The sequence below is a fragment of the Leptinotarsa decemlineata genome, unplaced genomic scaffold (assembly GCF_025532065.1).
Source record: "Leptinotarsa decemlineata unplaced genomic scaffold, Ldec_3_MD MMD2_tig00078422_RagTag_RagTag, whole genome shotgun sequence".
NCBI classification, from domain to species: Eukaryota; Metazoa; Arthropoda; class Insecta; order Coleoptera; family Chrysomelidae; genus Leptinotarsa; species Leptinotarsa decemlineata.
In genome coordinates this window covers 3,104,335-3,127,335 of record NW_027412747.1, presented here as the reverse complement: position 1 = coordinate 3,127,335, position 23,001 = coordinate 3,104,335, and the positions used below count along the sequence as shown (strand labels likewise).

General features: G+C 36.8%; 1 protein-coding gene across 3 annotated transcripts in view; it reads left to right on the top strand.

Moving 5' to 3' along the window:
* LOC111504309 (uncharacterized) overlaps positions 1-23,001 on the top strand; it is a 130,716-nt gene that overhangs the window by 46,612 nt on the left and 61,103 nt on the right. The window contains exons 5-6 of one of the 3 annotated variants that reach the window (XM_074186051.1): positions 7,294-7,514; positions 8,644-10,846. The exons of the other annotated variants lie outside the window; for them this stretch is intronic. Coding sequence (XP_074042152.1) covers positions 7,294-7,514; positions 8,644-8,971 — 549 coding nt within the window. The 3' untranslated portion in view covers positions 8,972-10,846. Of the gene's footprint in view, positions 1-7,293; positions 7,515-8,643; positions 10,847-23,001 lie in introns of those variants that run through there. 3 annotated transcript variants of the gene reach the window in all.

The following is a 23,001-nucleotide window of genomic DNA, read 5'->3' as shown; positions in this document are numbered from 1 at the left end:
TCTGATTTTCTATCAAAGATATGGTTGACACCGCATCGAACAGAGCATAAGTATTTATAAATCCTTTTGGGCCATAAATTTTGATAGGAGCTATCCTGAGAAGTCAGAAGCAAATTTTGGTTTTGTATAATTTTGACCAACGAAAATCTATGCTATCATTTTTTAGTATGGAACAATTGTGAATTTCATGACCAGTTTTATTACAGTAAAGACATTTAGGGTCATCGTTTGCTTGATTTGTAGCAACCAAGATATTTTCCGATCTTGAATTATTAAATTTTTTCTGATGGTGACTGGTAGAAGGGAAAGTTTTTCGACTTACGTAACATGCAGCTGAAGATAATTCATTCAAATTCACCTTACTTCCTTTTAGCACCATCTGTCCCCATTGTAATTACAGACTATTGGGTAATTTTCCTACCAACTGCACCAGTGAAAACGGATTATTCAAATGATTACTTGCCTCAAATTGCTCCAACGTAGCCACCAGGTTATTGACGTGAGATGAAAATTTAATAAAATTATTAAAATCGCCATCTCTAACAAATTGCAAATTCTGAGTTTTGTTTATCAAAGAACCAATGACGTATTCTGGACGACCAAAACGCATTTCTGATGTTTCAATGACATGAATAATATTTTTAGGGTGCAATAATAAACTCCTTACAGCTTCAAGAGCTTCTCCTTTCAGGCACCTCTGTAACATTAGCATCATTTCATCATCTGAGTATTGATACATAACAGTTTTCCTGTTAAATTGACTAATAAATAACGGCCAGTCTTCTGATTTGCCAGAAGCAATTGCCTGATTATTCGAACAATTTCCCCTCGAAACACTTCTAATGGCATCGGCGACAACATGACATAATTTTGAAATGTCATTTTCCTGTGACATATTTGTGTTTCGGATTTTCGTTTTTTCTGGGGAAAAAGTAACAGAATGCACTTCACACTTATCAACCCATTCTTGTACTCCTCTGAACATGCTTTCTTTATCTGTGCTCTCTGCGAACGATTTTCTCGAACTGACATCTCCTGTAGAGCATAACTCTTTTTCTTCAATTCTAGTTTCAGCTAACTCTTTCTGAAGATCTAGAAACCTCATTTGCTTTTCAAATTCCTGCTTTTTCATTTCCCTCATTAGCTCAGTCCTCGCGACCTCAGTCTCCTTGCCGATTTTCTAGTTGAATCTGATACTTTTGATGGATATCTGATTGATCCTGGATCTGTTTCATCCCTACTGCCAGTTCTATTACATTGTACATGAAATCCGGAACCTTTCGGCTCTTCTATGGGAGCTGTTTGGACAATTTCCAGCGCCTGAATGTCCTTGCTGATGCAAAGACATGAAGATATTTGATTCTGACTGAACACTGTCATGAATACTTTGAATATTACTCTCTAATGCCAGCGGCCATCGAGCATAATCATCAAAATTATTGGTCTTGCCAGCATTTTTTCTCTGAGATCTTCTTCGATATTCAGACATGTTTCCTTTTCAGTACGTATTTATGGACTGTAAATACTATATTTCGATGACTAATCCGGCTCGAAGGACCATGTAATATCCTTAGAAACTTTATTTTTCAAGAAAATACCAAATTATACTTTTTGACGTCTATTGACAATCAACAACAACTTTTTTTATAAACATATCTCATTCATAGCTAACTAAATGCAACAAAAAATATATACTGAATGATAAACAAATTAACAAAATATATAATCTGTAATATTATAGAAGGATCCAAAGTATTGAATGGATAGAGAATTATGTGAAATTTCCTTCGTCAAGTGATTTGAATATGTCGTCAGTGACGAGACTCAGAGCCGTTGTAGTGCTATATAGAGGATCAAATCCAGACTGAACGGAGGTAATAAGACGTAACTGAGGAATCACCACATTTTGCCAATGGCTTAACTTTGACATGTTTTCATTGGAAGTGAAATTCACTAGTCTCAATAGCATAGTTGAAAATATATGTAATGTATTCCAATATAGGAAAAATGTAAATTCCGCATACGGATTGTGTTTCGCATAAAACTATTTGACTCATAGTTCTTTTAATTGGTATATAATTGAAATGTTCGGTCAGATCATTTTGATTTTTTGAAAACGGGAAAAAAACTACAGTTTTGTTATATCGCAGTATTTCGAAGGGTTTGAGGGTATTCCATGTATCCTGAGTTCTCCTGTCGAAGTTAATAATTGAGATAAACAGTTTTTCCACGGCGGACAGCACTAGAGACGTAGTTACCTAGTTTTTTATAATATTCCCAAGTTCCCTGAGTTCTCATCCTCTTGCATTGTTGAAATGCTTTTTGTCCAGGGTTTGGGCGGCTTAGTAGCTCTAATTGTGCGATTAGGAATAAGTGTATTGAAAATTTGCATCAAATTATCATTAAAAAAGGAAAGTATGCCATCTATATGAATATCATTTTTAAAATATAGGTATTTTGCTATTATGCTCATTGATTAAGCTATGAATTTGCTTTTGATACAAGGGCGGGTCAATAACCAAATCGAGTAATATTCGGGCATTTTCCCCAATGCCCATCTTTCAATGCTGTTGTTTTCTTAAAAAATGTCAACGTTTTGTCTTTGCTTTGGGTGATGAATCATATATTTCAACCATAACGAACACATAGTATATCCCATTATTTAATTGTCCAATAATATTGTCTCAGGCTTTACTGTATTTTCCTGGGAGACCTGCGAAAGACAAAAGAGATCCACTATCAGCTGCGAGGGTATACCGTATACCACGCACCTGTGAAAAAGTGTATATCGGTACCACCAAAAGATCCATGGGTATAAGGCTGAATGAACATCGGAGAAACTGTAGATTAGGTCAAATAGAACAATCAACAGTAGCGGAACACGTGAACACAGAAATCCATAAACATACAGACAACTACAATAGAAAAGAGGAGGCGATAAGCCATAGAAATTCATAAACATACAGAAAACTACAACAGAAAAGATGAGGCGATAACGCTCAACCGGAATTGGAATCCGATACTAAAAGATGCTAAGGTGGCAGCAGTGCAACGCAATGCAACATGTAATAACACTTCGGCCAATAACAACGCACCAACCAGAAAGGCGGGCTACCTCTGTCAACATAAAAACAGCTTATGAACGGAGAATCATCAGGATGAACAGACCTCTGAAGAAGCCAGTCACTCGTGCTAGCGAAACGTTAGGATACAGTTCAAAACCACGACGACCTTCAAACCCGAACGAAGATTGTAACACTGAAAATCTTGGCCACGAAAGCCTTAACCAATTTATCAGATTATTCAATGTTTTCAGGTTTTCATACCTGACGTTCCATCTGTGGCAGATGGCAACGGTCGAAGTGACCTTGCTGCGATGCACAGATTATTCAATGTTTTCAGGTTTTCATACCTGACGTTCCGTCTGTGGCAGATGGCAACGGTCGAAGTGACCTTGCTGCGATACGCAGATTATTCAATGTTTTCAGGTTTTCATACCTGTCTGTAGCAGATGGCAACGGTCGAAGTGACCTTGCTGCGATGCGCAAACTGGAAATGATACTAGTGGGAAATACTACTAATGGGAATAGGTGTCGGACGGCCGACCGCTCTGTTCTTTACGATTGGAATTATTTTCATGTTCATGTATTTCTGTGGCATCTCTGAATAACCTTGGATAGTACTCTTTGGTTTTACCAAGAACTTGCGTACGCTGGAGGGAATATCATGGCTGCCTCTGAGAGAGCATGTTCTTCAACTGCCCATTTATCTGTTTGGCTATAGCGGCAACTCATTGTAAGCTAAGTAAGCGCAATTCAATGCTTCTTTTCTTGAGATGTAGATTGAATCATAACTACACCAGGGGTACTTAATCGATCACGTGATCTTCAGCTGACATGAGACTATTATTTTCCATCGCTAGGTCATTTTTAAGCCCACACAAATGATAGAAAATAGTCTCAGGTCAGCTGAAAATCTATGGGTTTCATTAAGTACCCCTGGAATATACTGAATACCATGTAGTTGTGGTTTGTTCTAGACCGAAACCACGAAAAGAAGCATAAAGGAAGTTGACGTTCTAGCCAGACAGATGAATGAGCAGTTGCAGAACACGCTCTCTCAGAGGGCAGCCATGACATTGCCTTCGAACATACGCGAGTTCTGCTGTTTGGGCTGTATCGCTTCAACACTGATGAGAGGTAACCGTTGTTTTTCGACAGGCATTTGCCAGATCTTACTGTGTAGGAACATTGAAAGAGCTGAATGGATCGAGATTTTATTTTGAAATATGTATTTTTTATACGTTTGGATTTCTCATCGATACGTTCATCAGATTTATTTCGATTTCTATCAGAGTGTTGGTACATGGTATATTTTTTTTCTGCTTATGGGGATTCATTATCGAGAGGAGCTTTTACTAGTTAAAAACTTCTTTCAGATGAATGTTTCATGTGTGCAGTCGAACCGAGTTGAAGTCAGTCGAGTCCCAGAGACACACTGCTGTATGGGTCGGATCTTTTCTGCACTGATGAAAAGTAATACTTCAAAACCGGTCTGCAAATGATCTACTCGATTAATTTCAGTGTGGTCCTGTCGGATGAACGAGAAGTATCTGGAAAAATATCCTATGTGACGTAACTTGCATCGTGGTATCAGTCGTAAAAATAGTTCTTTTCCGGCATGTATTCACCTGATCCTACTGTATAGGAACGATGACAGAGATAAATGTTTCAAGATATCATTTCGAAATTTGTATTTTCTCATATGTATTTATCTCTCCTCAATAATACATTCATCAGACTCATTTTGATTTCTATTGGTACATGTGAAATTTTTTCGCCGCATTTGGGATTTTGTTCACGAAATGGGGCTGTTACAAAGGTTTCTCTCAGACGAGGATTTCATACATACGCGTTAAGTCAGTCAAGTCCCAAGTATACTGCTGTTTGGGTCTGATCTTTCCTTCACTGATCAGAAGTGATTCCTCGAAACCAGTTTACAAGTGAAGTACAGCATAGTCCTACTGCTGGATAAATGAGAAGCATTGGCAAGACTATTCTCTGTGAGATAACTGGTATAAATGTCTGTCAGATATAATTCAATGTCCATCGTGATAATAGCCGAAGAAGTAGTTGTTTCATGCCAGATTTCACTGTGCATGTTCATTGAATATATGTATACAGGGTGTAACTAAATAAGTGTGAAACATTTAAGGAGATGATTCCTCATCGAAAAAAAGATAGGATCTTTCATATAAAGAAATTTCATTTCATTTAATTTTTTTCCCAAGCACTAAAAAAGTTACAATATTGAAATTAACCTGACGTTTTGTACTACCAAAAAGACACTTAGCCAGTAATTTATTTGGTTTACCCCATGGTTGTAAGGGGTGGAAAACGCAACCCCTTATTGTCTTATTATTTGTTTACCATTTAATAGCCAGTTATATTCTAAACAATAAATGTCTCTTGGGTTTTTCACCCAAAATAAACCAGTTCGCACCAAAAAATTATTTTACGAACAACTACAGAGATACATCGTCATGAATGCGAAAATACGAAACTAATCTATCTAGTAGGTCGCTATTAGCGATAGTGACAATTAAATTGGTATGACGCTGTCAGCTTGTGAATTTTCGAAATTGAATTGAAACTAATTATGTGTTGTTGTTCTGTTCTTAATTTGTTACTTTAATAATCCACTTGTTATTGAAATGGCATACACAAATGATGAAATGGCTGATATGCATTACGTTTACGGTCTGTCGCAGGAGAATGGGTTAGAAGCTTCTAGAAGATATGCTGAAATGTATCCTCAACGGCAGCATCCTTCACATAGAATATTTGCTCGACTTCATCAACGATTACGAGAATATGCTTGAGGAAGCAGTACTTAATTTGATTGAAGAACAACCTACTACCAGTACTAGAAAGATTACTTTCCAGCTAAATGTTGATCATATGACGGTGTTTCGAATTCTAAAGGAACAACTCTTATACCTTTACCATCTGCAACGAGTACAGGCACTGTTACCGCGAGACTTTCCGAACCGTCTTGAATTTTCCAATTGGATGCTGGAAATGATCAGAAGAAATTGTGACTTTCTGAAGACGATAGAATTCACAGACGAATGTAGTTTTTCTCGGGATAAGATTATTAATTGAAAACCCTCACGCTATTTTCGAAACTATAACCATTAAGAACAGTTTTCTCTTAACGTGTGGCTCGGAGTTATTGGGGATGATTTAATTGGGCCTCATTTTCTACCTCCTCGATCAAATGGTGGAACATACGTTCAATTTTCAAGAGGAGTGCATCCAGTACTGCTGGAGGAAGTTCCTTTGGGCGTCAGAAGGGATGTTTTTTATGCATGATGGGGCTTCCGCCCATTTTAGTCAAGTAGCACGTCAGCATTTAACTGAAACATATGCAAATCAGTGGATAGGTCGAGGAGGACCACAGAACTGGCCCGCTCGATCCCCGGATCTCAATCCTCTCGATTTCTCTATTTGGGGCCATTCACAGCATTTGGTTTATCGTACTCCTGTTCGCGATGTAGAGGACTTAAGAAACCGCATCATCGATGCGTGCAGGGTAATCAAAGAGACTCCAGGAATATTTGAGCGAATACGTGGCTCAATGCGCCGACATCTAGACGCATGCATAATGTCTGAAGGTAAACATATTGAACATTTACTATGATTTCTACATGTTGTGTGTTTTGTTATTAATGAATTAGTTTTGTTAATTACCCTCCAATCGTTCAATGTAGGTACTAACTACAAAATAACAATAAATCCAGTTCGCATTTATGACTATGTATCTCTGTAGTTGTTATACAAATTTTATGTAACCCCTTTAAGGGGCTGAATCTTAACAAGGGATGCTCCTATGAAGTTTCTGTATATGAAAGATCCTATATTTTTTTCCATGAGGAATCACCTCCTCAAATGTTTTACACTCATTCAGTTACACTCAGTTACACCCTTTTCTACAGTGAAAACATCTTTATTCTTTTCCTTTTTGATATTGATATCTCTATTCGAATCGATGGATTTATTTTTCCCTTAGAAATTCTCTATTTATCCTTCATAATTTTTAAATTGAACTCTTACTTACTTTTTACATTTTCCCTTTGTCTGTTTATACAGATATATCATTTAATTTTTCAATTGTTACCCGTTTGATTATAAGCATGCATTCTACCTTGTTCAAAGTTAGAATTGCAAATCATATAATCGATAGAGTGTATAATGAGCGCTGGATGAATATTTACACGTATATGTTTCGTAGGGTCTAACTCCAGACGGTATAGCAGACCACCGAGGAACCATTAACGAAACAACCTTGAACGACATGAGTAACAGCGAGTTTTGGTCTTCATTTTCGAGTTCGGAAGAAGCCTTATTGAATTGTGCTGGGCTGATTTTGAATCTGCCGTTGATGCCTCACCACAGATGTATACGAGGCCTTAGCGAAAAAGACAGTTATCAGGACAACACAATTACATACAGGTGAGTGATTGAATTGGGTAGAATAGAAGAAAAACGAGCAGATAAAAAGAAAAAAGATAGATGGTGAAAGACGAAAGAAGATAGCAAGATAAAAATGATTTCATCACATTTGATGTCCGAAACAAAAATTGAAAACAAAAAAGATATCTAGAGTATAAAACTAGAACAAAATTTCGAACAAAATGAAAATTACTGAAGAACGTCCTGAAATAGCTGTAATACTACAAATACTAAGTACTATTGAATAAAAGTACCTGCTTCATTTTTTTTTAAATTTCTTTGAATGTTTGAGATGATTTCATGTTTGGTTTTGTGTTTGAAAATTGAATGCAAAAAAGTCACGATGCAAAAATGAAAACAGAATGGGTAAAAAAATAATAAAGATGAAATCAACCAGATCATAGATGAAAGATGGAAGGCTGAGTGATTGTAACAACATTATAATAAAAAGAAATTGATATGAAGGAGAAATCAGAGAAAAAAATAAAAATATGAAAAATAAATAGAAAGAAAGGCATATAGTGCACAGGGAGATGAAATAACAAAGAAAAGAGATAAAACAATCAATTAAAAAAAGGCGGAATGGCAGCGAACTTATGAATTAACCACTTCCGACCAGACTTTCTCTTATGATTAGGTGAATAATCCATGGAAATGGAAATGAAAAGACAGAAAGAGAGAAAATGGAAGGTGGAAAATGGAGGGGAAGAGACCCAATAAAGAAAGAGAAACAAGAAAAAAAGAGGAATTATAGAATGTACCTACAATGTTCAGTCTTCAGTCTTATTTTAACGGACTTTCCTAATATGTGGGAAGAAGAAAAGCAAGCGATATAAAATAATAGCATTATAAATGGAAATGAATGATGCAGGTGAAATGAATATATATGGGAAATAATTGAAAATGTGTTGAGAAAAAGAAGCGAGTGAGGTAAATGTCATTTTGATTTTTCTAGAATTTTTTTAAGTGAATCAGTATAAATCAGCTAGCGGTAATGATGTAAAAATATGAAAGAGAATGATTGAAAACTGCGATATATCATAACGATGAAGAGAAGGTAAAAGAAAGTGTCCAATAAAACAACATCAGTATATTTTATATTCTTGACAATATTTTTTTTTCATTTCAGGGTTCCTACAAATGGTTACTACTTCTTTGTGTTCAATAGCGAGAATGAGGTAGTGACCAACTATGTCCGGGTCCATTTCGAAATTGAAAAAACTGTCTATAACGTGTCGAACCCAGTGGCGTACTGCGTCAACAAGTCGACATCTTGTTCCATAGACCTGGATTTTTTTTCCTCGGAAAAGTTGGTTATGGAACTTCCTGTTAACGGCAATGAATCGCTGTGGAATGAAGAATACATAGTCGTGTCCGAGTGCGAACCAAGAACTGCTGTCTATGCCGTTTTTATTTTACTGGTTCCTATTATGGTTGGCTTGTTCGCGTTTTCGTAGAAGAGTGAACTTACAAATGGCGCATTATTGCAACATAACGCAAAACGTAACTGATATATAAAAGAATATTCGCAAGAGTCTGAAAAAATATGTCAAATTTGTTTGTGAGGAAGGCAAGTTTTGATAAAAAACCATTGCAGAACCTTCAATCCGCAAAACGGGTCTCTTTTCATTGCTTCTTCACTTTTGAAAATCGTTCCAATTTCCTAGCAGAAAAGAAACTCTGTAGTGACAATAATACGTTTTCTGGAAAACGGAAACATTATTAGAATTTTCCTTGAAAACTTGTCGTATCAACCCAGTTAACGCTGGAAATGTCCATACAATGATACATATCGTCTTCAAACGAATTAGAAGTAGTGCGATACAGTTCGTTTTCATGCCTCTTCAGAAAAAAAAAACGAATGACGAAGGAGGGCACACAACTGCATCTCTTCGATTTCGAAACATGCAGTTCAAATGATAACGGACATTTTGTAAGTGATGTGAAGGGAGAAAAGTGATACTGAATGAAACATTATATCCTCCTCAAAGTATGAAAAGGATATTAATAAGAGCAGGACGATATAATTTTTGAATGAAACTTGGTACATACTCCTTTCAAGTTTTCAAAAAAAAAAAAGAATACAGAATAGAATTTTCAAAAATACCCGCCTGCACGTTTGAGTTTTGAGCGGTTTGCGATTGCAATTGCATTGTTATAGCACCATATTGTATAGCACCATTGAATTTCTAAGTGTCCTCTACTTCATTTGATTTTGAATCGATTTAGTTTATTTACACTCTGTCTGGAATTGATGACAACAATTTTCCCAGGAAGATATCTGATGGAAAACCATGCTGAATAGCTTGGCAACCCGATTTTCACATTCTTTCATCACTCTGAAACAGCAACCTACAATAAATCTACCTTGAGAAATTCAAGAAATAGTGTGTGTGAACATGCCTAAGGACGTGGTTGTATAAAGAAACTTGTGTTGCGATTTTGTGAACTGTTCAGTGAGAATCTCATAATAAAAAATCTTATATAGCATATATGAAAATATATCCGCTCCAAGAGAAACATGAATAGTTCCGGATTTCTCAAAAGAACGGTTAGCTGAAGTCAATTTTGTTTTGATTCCAAGTGTCCTTATGTGAATCATTGGTGGGAATATGAGAACTAATTTGTGATGAAATGATAGCTGTACCAGTAAGATTTACTGATTTACTGTAAGATTACAAGACCAACGGGTCTTGAACTCAATGAAACATTTCATAAATGCAATTGAGTTTGAGTATAATCGAGGAGAAATAAATTCTAATCATTTCCGCCCTTTCAATCAATTTAAAATATAAAAAAAATCCATTTGTAACACCATAATTTACAAGACAGTATTTTTCTATCTGAATCTGTTGGCAAGCAAAAACTTGATTCTCGCTGAAAGGCAAAAACTGCATGATATTCCGAAAGACCAATTTTTAAAAAGAAGCAGCAGTGGATAGGGAAATACCTTTTAAATAAGGCCTTATCGGCTTTCTCGAAACAAATTGGAAGATTGTACCCCTGCTAGGAAAGTTGAAGGTTTTGCAATGGTTTTTAGGCCAAAATTTTCCCCCACCCCTACAAATAAACTTGACTGCGTTATAGTACATTTTTAATGACTCAGTCTGTATGTACCTCTTATGATAATTTTAAGATGTCAGAAATGTGATATAGGACCAATCTGCCTTTTCAAGTGGTAGATGGTTCGAAGGGAACAAAATTTCGAAACTGGAGTCCGTATTTACCTGACTATTTTTTAAATTTCTCAGTTTTATTGAGTGTGATCGATACTATCATCTTTCTACAATCTATTTTTGTATATAATAAATAATACATATATTTTTAGAAAATTGTTTTCATTTATTCTGTTAGTTGATTTTTTTAATCCGAAAAACTCGTAAATTCCCATAAGCCCAGCTCGAATAGGGGAAGAGTGTGTCTGTATACTAATGATAACTCAACAAAAAATCTTTTTGAAAACAAGCTTTTATTCACAAGCTCGAAAAACAAAAAAATACTTGTAATCAGACCCAAACTGTTTCATGAAAATCATATTTTTTCTCAAAGTTGTTTATGTCAAGATCAAGTACCTACCTAATATATTGTATTCTTGTTTCTACAGAGGTGAATCTCGTGACAAGCTTCAATAGAATATGAATCGCGTATATAATTTTGAATTTTTTAGTCGTCCCTGGACATTTTCCCTGGTGTGTTCTATTCATTGAATTTATCGCTGTTGGATAATCAGTCCCACACAACAATTGTTCGAACGTCATCAAACTATCCCTAACCTTCGTCAAATGGGAGAGATGAATATTTCGAGATTTTATTTCGAAATATAGTATTGGTAAATGGATATTTCTTGGTGCTTTGTTCACGAGATGGAGCTGTTAGTAGCTAACAATATTTTTCTTAGATAAAGGTTTCATACAAGCAAGTGAGCCGCGTTGAAATTAATTGAGTTCTGTTCACCTTTCTGTTTGAGTCGGATCTTTCCTGCACTGATTATTTCAATTCAGTTTTTGGCAAGTTATTCAAAAGTAAAAATAATATAAAAACGTGACCCTCCGATTGAACTAGGTAGTCGAATGAATGAATGAAAATCGTTTATTCAAATTTGTTTGATAATAACATTACATTTGTTGGGTATGTTTGTGTGGAGCCCTGCTATAGGCTAATGCCTCTTCAGGGTAAGTGTGCTGTATGTGTGTGTGTTTTGTTGTGTGCTGGAGTCTGTGTTGTGTTGTTTTTGTGTTCCGCTTATTCATGTTTTTCCGTTGATCCGTATGGCGGTCCGGGTCCATTGCAGAGGTCGTGGTTGTACTTTTTGGGTACGGTTTTTTTGGCCGGGGCTGTGTGAGGGTGAAGCTCTTCGTATTTCAGGTTTTTCCAGGACGCTGCTATCCGCTGTCCGCTATCTGATCCTCAGTGGGAGTTCCTCTAGGATATCCTGGATCGACTCCGGCGGGTCTTCCATTGCTCCCAGGAGTCTGGCTGGGGGAAAGGGGAGCTTTTTCCTGGGTATCCTCCTGGATCCTCCACGGGGAATCCAAGGCGTAGTGAGCATGTTGATGGCATCGGTGTTGTTGCTGCTCATCGTTCTGGTCGCATATCGTCCTTGAAGTTCCTGAAATCGTTGGTTGAGCCTGCCTCTCAGAACCTTTAGAAGGTTGGCTCTCTTCCGGACTCTGTCCAGTGTCTCTCTCAGGTCAGTCTCCCAGTTGAGGGTCCTCGTGAAGGTGACCCCCAAGTAGGACACCGAGTCCTGGAGTATGAGGTTTTCCCCCAAAAGTCTGAGACCCAAGTTATCGGGGTTCAATTTAGGACAAGTAGAGGTGTTAGGATGTCGGAATAGATAGTTTTGGTGGGGTTTATTTTGATGCGCCATTTGTTGCACCATTGCTCGAAATGATCGATCATGTTTTGAGCTTGAATTTGCAAGCGGCGGTTGTTGGGGTCGGAAGAGGATAGTGTCGTCGGCGTATTGTAGGATTTTATGGGTAGTGGGTACGTCATGAGCGTAGATGAGAAATAAGGAGGGAGCGAGGACTTAGCCTTGGGGGACTCCGGCTTTTGGAGTGGAAGGGGAGGATAAAGCTTCACCGACTTTGACGCGGATTTGTCGGTTAGCCAAGTAGGAGACTACTAGTCGGATGAAGTGATGAGGTACAGGTGTTTGGATAAGCTTCCAGATCAGCCCGCGTGCCAGACCTTGTCGAAGGCTTTTTGAATATTTAGGGAGATTGCAATGGTGCAAAAAGAGGCGTTGATGTTTTGGGATATGTGAGTGTGTAGTTCGACTAGTGCGTTCTGAGTGGAGTGTTCAGCCCTGAAACCATGCTGGTGGGGAGGAATAATTCTGTGGAGTATGAGGAAGTCGCTCAGACGGTTAGTCATTAGCCGTTCCAGCAGTTTGCCCAGGCAACTAAGCAGGCTGATAGGTCTGTATGAATCGGGATTAGTGGGATCTATATGGGGTTTAGGAATTAAGATAGTGTTAGCCTGTTTCCATGCGATAGGGAAGTAGGCGTGTACAAGACAAGCATCGAGGATGTGTTTGAGGAAGGGAATTGCGGAATCGGGAAGGTTTTTCAGGACTCGGCGGTTAACCGAGTCTGGGCCAGGAGCGGTAATTTTACCGCTGTGGATAGTATTGAGGATGTCTTCCTCACTGAATGGGAATCTTAGGTGGCAGTTAGGATCGAGGGGGATTTGACCTGGGTGCCTACCCAGCCGCACGGACAACTGCTGGTGTTTTCGAGATTTTCACGGAAAACTTCTGCTTTGTCGGAAGGGTTGGAGATGATGTCCAGTGTGGACTTTGAATTTGTTGCAGAAGGCCGTTCCATTTCGGTAGTCAAGTTTTTTAGTCTCCTCCATCCACCTTTTCTGGGTGAATTGGTTGATGAGGAGACGAATTCGAGCGTTGAGACGGTTCCACTCGGTTTTTAGGATTGGATCTCTAGTTCGGACGAAAGTTCTGTAGAGTTTACGCTTGCTTTTGATGAGAGTTATGAGATAAGGAGGAAGTGGGGATTGATCGATTCGCCTGGTAGTGGTCGGAGTGGATAAGTCGTCTGATTCAGAAATAATTTTTTGAATAGAGTCGATTTGAGCGTCAATTTGTCGGGAATGGTTAAGTGGAGGATTGATGAGGGAGTGGAAGCGTTTGACGTCTGTGAATTTATTATTTTTATAAGTGATGGTTTCAGAAATTGAGGGAATAGGGAAGTTTCGGAAAGTTTTGACGATGACGGGGAGGTGATCCGACGTAATAGTGTCACCGATATAGGCAAGATCATCGACCACCTCTATCAGACTCTCAGAGCATAAGATGTGGTCAATGATGGACGCCCCACGGTGGCTCAAAAACGTCGGGTCAGGACAGGGAATTCTATAGATATTGTGTTCTAGTAGAAGGTTGGCTAGGAGGCGGCCGTTGGCATTGGAGGTAGAATCTCCGAATTGTGTATGTCTAGAGTTGAAATCTCCTATTAGAAATGCTTTTGAGAGAGGATGTATATTCGAATAATTCTCTGGAAACGGATTGAGTTGGATGATTGTAGTAGGCTATGATGGTTATGTTGCCGAAGTTGGAGAGTAGGTCGATAGCCAGGCAGTCGAGTTCGGATAGGATATGTGGAAGGTTGTGTTTTTTTGTAGGCTAGTCGTCGTTTGGTTAATATAGCGATGCCTCGTGAGTGTAGATCTTTTGGTCGATGTGTGGTGTTGAAACCGGTGAAATTTAGAGGGTTTTTGGTGAGTGTGTCGGTGATACATAGGATTTGGATTTTTTGTATATGTAGGAGAGTCTTAGTATGGTGTCTTTTTCTGTTGAGTCCCTGGGCGTTTACAGTGCCGAGGATTAAACGCCTATTATCTCGTATTATTGGAGAATCAGCCATCAAGTTCAGCCACCAAATCAGTGAACGTATAGTCAACTTTGTTGCCACTAGCCGTGGCGAAGAGTGAATGTCCTAAGATAGTTTTGCATAGCTCGTTAGTGAGAGCTAGGATTTCTGTTCTCATGGTAGGCATGAGATTGAGGAGGAGAGTGGTTTGTATTTTGATGACAGCTTTGATTTGCTGAGTGATGAGAGTGGCAGTTTTGGGAGTTTCGACTGCTATTGGAGCGACCTCTTTGGGGTTATCTGGGGTTTTGACCCTTTCGGGGCATTTTAGTGAGAAGGCGGGATGGTCGCCTTCACAGTTCGGACATTTTGGGCTGGACGTTTTGGTGCATTTAGCGGAAGGATGTGCCTCACCGCAGTGAGGACACTTAGTTTTATGAGTGGGACATTCCGCTGCTGAATATCCCGTTTCACTGCATATGTTGCAGTATTTTGGGATGGGGGGTGAAGGGTTGATGTTGAGGCCTCACACTCATGGGTTCGGCCATAGATATTGATACCGTGAGTCAGACATCTGGTATATTGGTCTTTATTCGCTGTAATGATGCGAATAAGGGTGGTAGGTTTGAAGGTTTTTTTGGAGGTTATCCTCCAGATTTTTGAAACTTGCAGTTTAGCTGCTTCTAGGAAGCCGCTAATTTCTTCTATAGAAAAATCAACGTGGACACCCTTTATAACGAATGATATGTGTGGTTCTTTGGGAGCTGACGGTTGAGGGTTTTTTGTTCTGAGGTCAATCACTTTGATGGAGGTGTGACCTGTACGGTCACGCAAGAGTTTTTGAAGCTGTTCAGAGGTTTTGGAGTTGTTGTTTGTTTTTAGTACACCCATTTTTTAGAACACCCATCGACCTCATACACGGTGTTACAATGCCACCGAATGACATCGCGGAGGGACAAAAAAATGTTGCCACTATTCTTAGTAAAAGTGCCAAAAAGCCAAGAAAACATTTTCGCATCAAGAACGTGCGTCAACTTGATCGTGCGGGCGGAGCCGCAGAGAATAAACAAAGGTTTATCTTTTTTAGTCTTATCTTAGTATCTTAGTAATCTTTCATATATGTTACGTCCAAATTTCTTTCAACCTGCCACATAACGTCACATACACTGTAAGTTGGCTTGAATTATTATTTTATAAATATGACTGTTTTTTATCCTTATTGTAGAATCCCTGATGATGATAATAAAGATTATCGAAAGCTTGGAATCTGTGTTATAAGAGTACACAAAATTTTTGGCCTGCTGCATACTCAAACAAATATTGATTCACTTATTTTCTGACTAGTCAGCAAAAAGACAACTTTTTTCTATATATATATATATATATATATATATATATATATATATATATATATATATATATATATATATATATATATATATATATATACAGGGTCCTGCAACAGTGGCGCGGTGTTCCATATCTCTATATAGGAAGCAGATAGGAATCTAATTTTCTATAATATTACCTTATTGCTCGAGCTCGACAAAATAAAAATATTGGCGGTCACAAAGGGTGTTCGATTTTTTCTGGGCGGATCCCAACTGTGTCTTTTTAAATGGCAACCTATATTTTTTATCGCTTTTTCGGTTTCTTCATAGAAAATAAAATAAACTTTATGTATATCTGCACTTCGAAAATATTGACGGTTTTCGAGATATCTAGCATGACAGGTTTTTTTTTCCAATATTCGTCACTCAGAATATTTGAAATTATAAAGTGGTGCCAAGTCCAGTTGAAATTTTTTTTGGTCGAATATTCTACATTGGTAACTCTCTCAAACGATATATCTGAAATCGACCTGTGATATACAGGGTATGAAAAACCGCTTGCCAAATATTGTAAATGAAAATTTGCAAAATCTTCCTTAGATTAAATGGAACACCCTGTATATTATTGATCCATAAGAAGCGCCAACGAAACCTCTACAAATTTCATTAAGTATTCCCTATGGCTAAGTTCAATAGTTTTTCTTAAATGAGCATTTCTTTCGAAAAATGGTCATTTTTTCAAAGCGAAATCCATTTGACGACTGATAAAAATATACGAAAGATATCTTGTTTCAATTTTGTACATTAGAAGGTGTCCAAACAAATATTTTTTAACGAAATAAATGTATGTACCTATCACTTTTTGCTAAATGGAAAATTATTTTTTCATTGGATGCAGAATTTCACTCATAAATCGTGCAATATCAAACCAAACAAGTTAAAAGAAAGAAACATTATAAATAACTATTTTTTTCATGTTATTATATTCATTCAGAGCTTGAGTTCTAGATATTCAAATTTGTCAACTGGCAAATTACAAAACTACAAAAGGGAGAGTTTAATTAAGGTTGATAATGAAACTTTTATAAAATATGTTCAACATGTCTTCCATTTTCTTGAATGCAGAGCTGAAGTCTATGTTTGAAAGACTGTTCTACCCTGCGCAAGACAGCTGGTGTAATGCTGCGAAAAGCATTCGTTATTCTAAGTCGCATATTTTCGGGAGAAGTTGGTGGCTCAACGTAAACCATATTTTTTATGTATCCCCATAAGAAAAAATCTAGTTTCGTCAAATCTGGTGATCTAGCGGGCCACCGTACAGGCCCATTCCGTCCTATCCATTTATTGGGAAATACTTCATTTAGATGATCTCTCACTTCTGCCGAATAGTGAGCAGGTGCACCATCATGTTGTAACCACATTCTATTGCGGAGGTCAAGAGGAATATCATCTAACAAACCTGGTAAATCATTTCGTAAGAAATTGAGATACATTGCACCATTCATATGTCCCTCAAAAAAGTATGGACCAATTACATATTCTCCAATGATGCCTCCCCAGACATTTATCGACCACCTATGTTGATAATCCACCTGTCTCAATAAGTGAGGATTTTCTGTCGCATAATAATGGTAATTATGTCGATTTACAAATCCATTTTTATGGAATGTCGATTCATCCGACCATAAAATATTATTGAAAAAATATTCGTTTCGACGAATTTTGTTCATGGCCCAATTGCAAAATCTCACTCTTTTCTCGAAATCAGCATACAGTAGTTCTTGATGTAACTGAACGTGGTATGGATGCAAGCGATGTTTCTTCAATACTCGTTGCACTGATCTCTCACTTATATCCACTATTTCCCCAATTTGTCGTTGACTCCTACTAGGATCTTCTTCAACAGCAAGAAGAACTTGCAATTCATTATCTTCATTAGTAGCTGGCTTGATGCGCTCATGTTTGGAATAATTAATAGATCCAGTTTCAACGAATCGTCCCAAGACCTTTCGGAAAGATCTTTCATCTGGATGCCTTCTATCTGGATACCGTTGAGAATAAATTCTACTTGCCAATAAACAATTCCTGTCTGATTCACCTAATATGAAAATCATATCAATCAAATCACTTTTTGATAACAACATTCTGATGAAATTATACCGACAGTTCAACTTCACGATTGACTAAAAATTTCAATATTCATTTGCAGCCAAATATTTTGTTCTGTCATTTGCCAGACTACTTGATTTCCAATAAATATTTCATTCGCTGAAAGGTTGTTTTAGACCGAAAGAATATGGCACAAATTCCGAGATTTTTTAAATTATTGTAACTATTCAAGAACGTCCATTTTGTGGTGTAATTCGCAACTTGTTTATCTAGCAACAGGTAATTTTAGGAATGGGCGATATTTTAAGGAAAGGGTATTTTTTGTATATTCTTATCAGTCGTCAAATGGATTTCGCTTTGAAAAAATGACCATTTTTCGAAAGAAATGCTCATTTAAGAAAAACTATTGAACTTAGCCATAGGGAATACTCAATGAAATTTGTAGAGGTTTCGTTGGCGCTTCTTATGGATCAATAATATACAGGGTGTTCCATTTAATATAAGGAAGATTTTGCAAATTTTCATTTACAATATTTGGCAAGCGGTTTTTCATACCCTGTATATCACAGGTCGATTTCAGATATATCGTTTGAGAGAGTTACCAATGTAGAATATTCGACCAAAAAGAAATTTCAACTGGACTTGGCACCACTTTATAATTTCAAATATTCTGAGTGACGAATATTGAAAAAAAAACCTGTCATGCTAGATATCTCGAAAACCATCAATATTTTCGAAGTGCAGATATACATAAAGTTTATTTTATTTTCTATGAAGAAACCGAAAAAGCGATAAAAAATATAGGTTGCCATTTAAAAAGACACAGTTGCTATATAGAGATATGGAACACCGCGCCACTGTTGCAGGACCCTGTATATATATATATATATATATATATATATATATATATATATATATATATATATATATATATATATATATATATATATATATATATATATATATGAAATCTAGAAAGGTTAATGCAGTCAAGCCGCTGGAAAATACTTCCATGAAAATAACAAAATTAATAGATAAGTACTTTTTCATCATTCCCATATTGATTTCAATTTAAGAGCCACCGGTAGACAGCTGTTTCAGCGGTCCTCGATTGAAAAAATGAGAAAAACCAAGAAAATATTTAACATCGCTTTCGTTTACGCAGCTTACGCTTGGCTACTGACGATGCCCAATAGGCTGAAACAGCTGTCTACCGGTGGCTCTTAAATTGAAATCAATATAGGAATGATCAAGTACTCATCTATTTATATATATACATATATATATATATATATATATATATATATATATATATATATATATATATATTTATATATATATATATATATATATATATATATATATATATATATATATATATATATATATATATATATATATATATATATATATATGCAGTCAAGCCACCCTGGAAAATAATTCCATGAAAATCAAAAAATAAATAGATAGGTACTTTTTTATCATTCCCATATTGATTTCAATTTAAGAGCCACCGGTAGACAGCTGTTTCAGCCTAGAGACAAAATGAGAAAAAACCAAGAAAGTACTTGATAAAAATAGCTGCGTAAACGCAAGCGGAACATAAATGGAACCACCTATTGGTGTGACACCCAAGTCAACTTGCCAAGTTTTTATGCCAGTGTTGGTGGTTTGACCAATCAACCGACAACTGCGGTAGGAGAATTTTGGGAAGCTAACCTGAAATGCCATCGGATAACGAACCCACATGTTTCTAGAAATGATATGAAATCTAGAAAGGTTAATGCAGTCAAGCTGCATTTCTAGATTTCATGCGTAGACGCAAGCGAAACATAAGTGGAACCACCTATTGGTGTGACACACACTTATGTTTCGCTTGCGTCTACGCAGACTCGAATACAACACTGAATGGGGATTTTCAAAACATCACGGAGGAATTCAGATACAGAAATACAGCGAGGACACCCTGTACATGTATTGAAACTCACAGCCTTGACAGGAAACAAGGACAAAAGAGTGGGAAATTTAAATATCAAGATTTGTAGATCAAAATTAATTGAAATTCGAAAAACAGACAACTGATATAGGTTAGAAAGAAATGTCAGATGAAATTAAATTGATATCTGTGATGAAAAATCGAAAAAGGCATAATAAACTAATTGTTATTATTTAGGAATGATGTAAAATTCAAAAATTATTGTTGTGAACCATTTCCTTAGAAACGGACATCTAAATTTAAGAACCAATGTTAAAATCGTAGGATAGATAATTTTCCTGATAAAGAAGTTGAAAATTTGTAATTATGAAAATTGATAGGTGGTAACTAGGGGAAGAAATAGATTTTCAACTATTTTGTCAACAAACAGGATTCTTCTTGAGGCGACGAAGGGAAACGCCACGCCAAATTGTTATCTCCATAAATTTAAAAAATATTGTATGAAAATATAAGAATTGAATATAATTGTATTATATTCAATTCTTGACATCTGCAAAAAAATAATGATAAATACTACCTTCTACCTTCGAAGAAGTTAAAATATACTTATTGTAGATTCTTAACAAATATATGACAAATTTTAAATACCTGGAAAATACATAAAACCCCTCAAACTATATTTTAAACACAATACAGAATGCTATTGAAATGTACCCATTCTGTACTACCCGACATTGCAGTTCGCTAGTAAAAATGGCGTCCAAGGGACAGTAGTTGACATATCATCACAACTTAAATGACCAAGTATACTGTTGATAGTACTAAATAAAGGTTTGTACTCACCAAATATCCATCTAAGTGTAGTGTAGATTTGAATTAACATAACTAAGGAGGCTTAGTTATGTTAGATCAACAACTGGAGCCAACCGCACATTTGTAGTTTACTCCGTCAGTATGTGTTGTTTCCTGCTTTCGGCAAACAAGTGATGCCTATCTTTACACTTGGCTGCACCGCGCTGATGAGGCCAATAGCCAGAAACACGTGTCCGCGGTTTACCCCTCTTTTTGGAGTGTTGTGTCCACTAATTCTTTCATTTTTGATTATTTGTATCGATAAAATCTCTCTCTCTCTCTTTCTCTCTATATCTCTCTCTCTCTCTCTCTCTCTCTCTATATATATATATATATATATATATATACAAATATGAAAGTTATTGAGTGTCTTGATATAGAAACATAAGTTAATATCGGACATAGCACTCATGAAAGTGGCAAACCATAGACACGTGTTTCGGGCTTTTGGCCCATCATCAGTATGGTGCAGCCAAGTGTAAGGATGGGCAACACTTGGTTACCAAAAGATAGAAATATAGAAATACAAATGCACGAAGCCACCAACAGGAGCCAACCGCACATTTGTGGTTTCAGTTGATAGATCTCGTGTTCACAAGAAAACTATCAAAATCACCACGGAGGCAGCTATAGCTACCTGCGTGACATCCGGGTCCAGGAAATTATACAAATATGAAAGTTATTGAGTGTCTTGATATAGAAACATAAGTTAATATCGGACATAGCACTCATGAAAGTGGCAAACCATAGACACGTGTTTCGGGCTTTTGGCCCATCATCAGTATGGTGCAGCCAAGCTTCGTGCATTTGTATTTCTATATTTCTATCTTTTGGTAACCAAGTGTTGCCACATAAGCGAAACATAAGTGTGTGTCACACCAATAGGTGGTTCCACTTATGTTTCGCTTGCGTCTACGCATGAAATCTAGAAATGCAGCTTGACTGCATTAACCTTTCTAGATTTCATATCATTTCTAGAAACATGTGGGTTCGTTATCCGATGGCATTTCAGGTTAGCTTCCCAAAATTCTCCTACCGCAGTTGTCGGTTGATTGGTCAAACCACCAACACTGGCATAAAAACTTGGCAAGTTGACTTGGGTGTCACACCAATAGGTGGTTCCATTTATGTTCCGCTTGCGTTTACGCAGCTATTTTTATCAAGTACTTTCTTGCGTAAACGCAAGCGAAACATAAGTGGAACCACCTATTGGTATATATATATATATATATATATATATATATATATATATAAGCAGCTTGGCGCTGCTTCGGAAGCAGACGAGGTAGCCAATGACCCCAAGAGATTAACATGCTGAATGTTGCAACAGTCGATAGGCCACGAAACATGGTAGTGACCAATGAAAATATGAATTATTTATTTAAAAAAAATGTATCTTGTCTTCTTTTCCCTAGAGTAACTGGAGAACTGAGGAATAATGCCAGAAGGCTTGCTCATTATCGTCGATGCCAGCTATGGGGTACAGGAGGAATAATTGTAACAAGGCAGTACACGGTCCAGAGTGGATACAGTAAATCAAATCGAAAGTGTTATAAACCTAGGCAAGATATTAAGTAGATGTGAGATGTCAAAAAGGCAGCCTCAGCTGCCTCCATCAACAGGATTGCGAACAGGATAACGATAAAAAATCAAAACTCTGCTCTACTTTGCCAAGCTTTCGCTTCTAATGGAAAGCTTCTTCAGGGCTTATAATTTATTGAGTTGCGAGTTTTTTCGCCATTGTAATGTTTATTAAAACGCCATTGATCATAAACTGTCTTTATTTTTGCCTTCAATAGAGGAATGCAAAACGTCAAGTACAGAAAAACGCATACCATCGATATCATGAACAGGACCGTACTTACTGTATATATGACATTCCCCTTGTTAAACAAATTCCCCTATACGAAATATAACGAACAAAATATAACCTGTAATACCGAAACTAATATAACTATAGATATGTGAAGAGCTGGCTGTAATATTAAATGAACGTAATGAATATATACAAGCAATAATAAATAAAGTAACATAAATAAACAGGAACAGTTAATACGTTAATACCCTAGCTGTTATAATGCAGCCTACGAGGAATTTTCACTTCCCTACCACTTCTTGTAGTGGTGGGTACAAACACAATCTCTTGATTGCTTCATTCGTATCTTGCATTTGCTCATTAGCGATTGAATCATCATTATTAGATTCACTCGAGATTTCAGTATCATTGGAATCCTCAACTGCATTATCACAGTTGGGATGAACAGGATATCTGTTGATGTATTGATCATTTCTAGACAATAAACTACCATTATCAAACTTAACATTGTAAGATCGTGGTCTAATTTCTGATTAAGAAACTATAACACCTTTTTCCCATTTTTTGTCCTCTAGTCTCCTCTTAACTAAAACATTTTCGTTATTTTTGA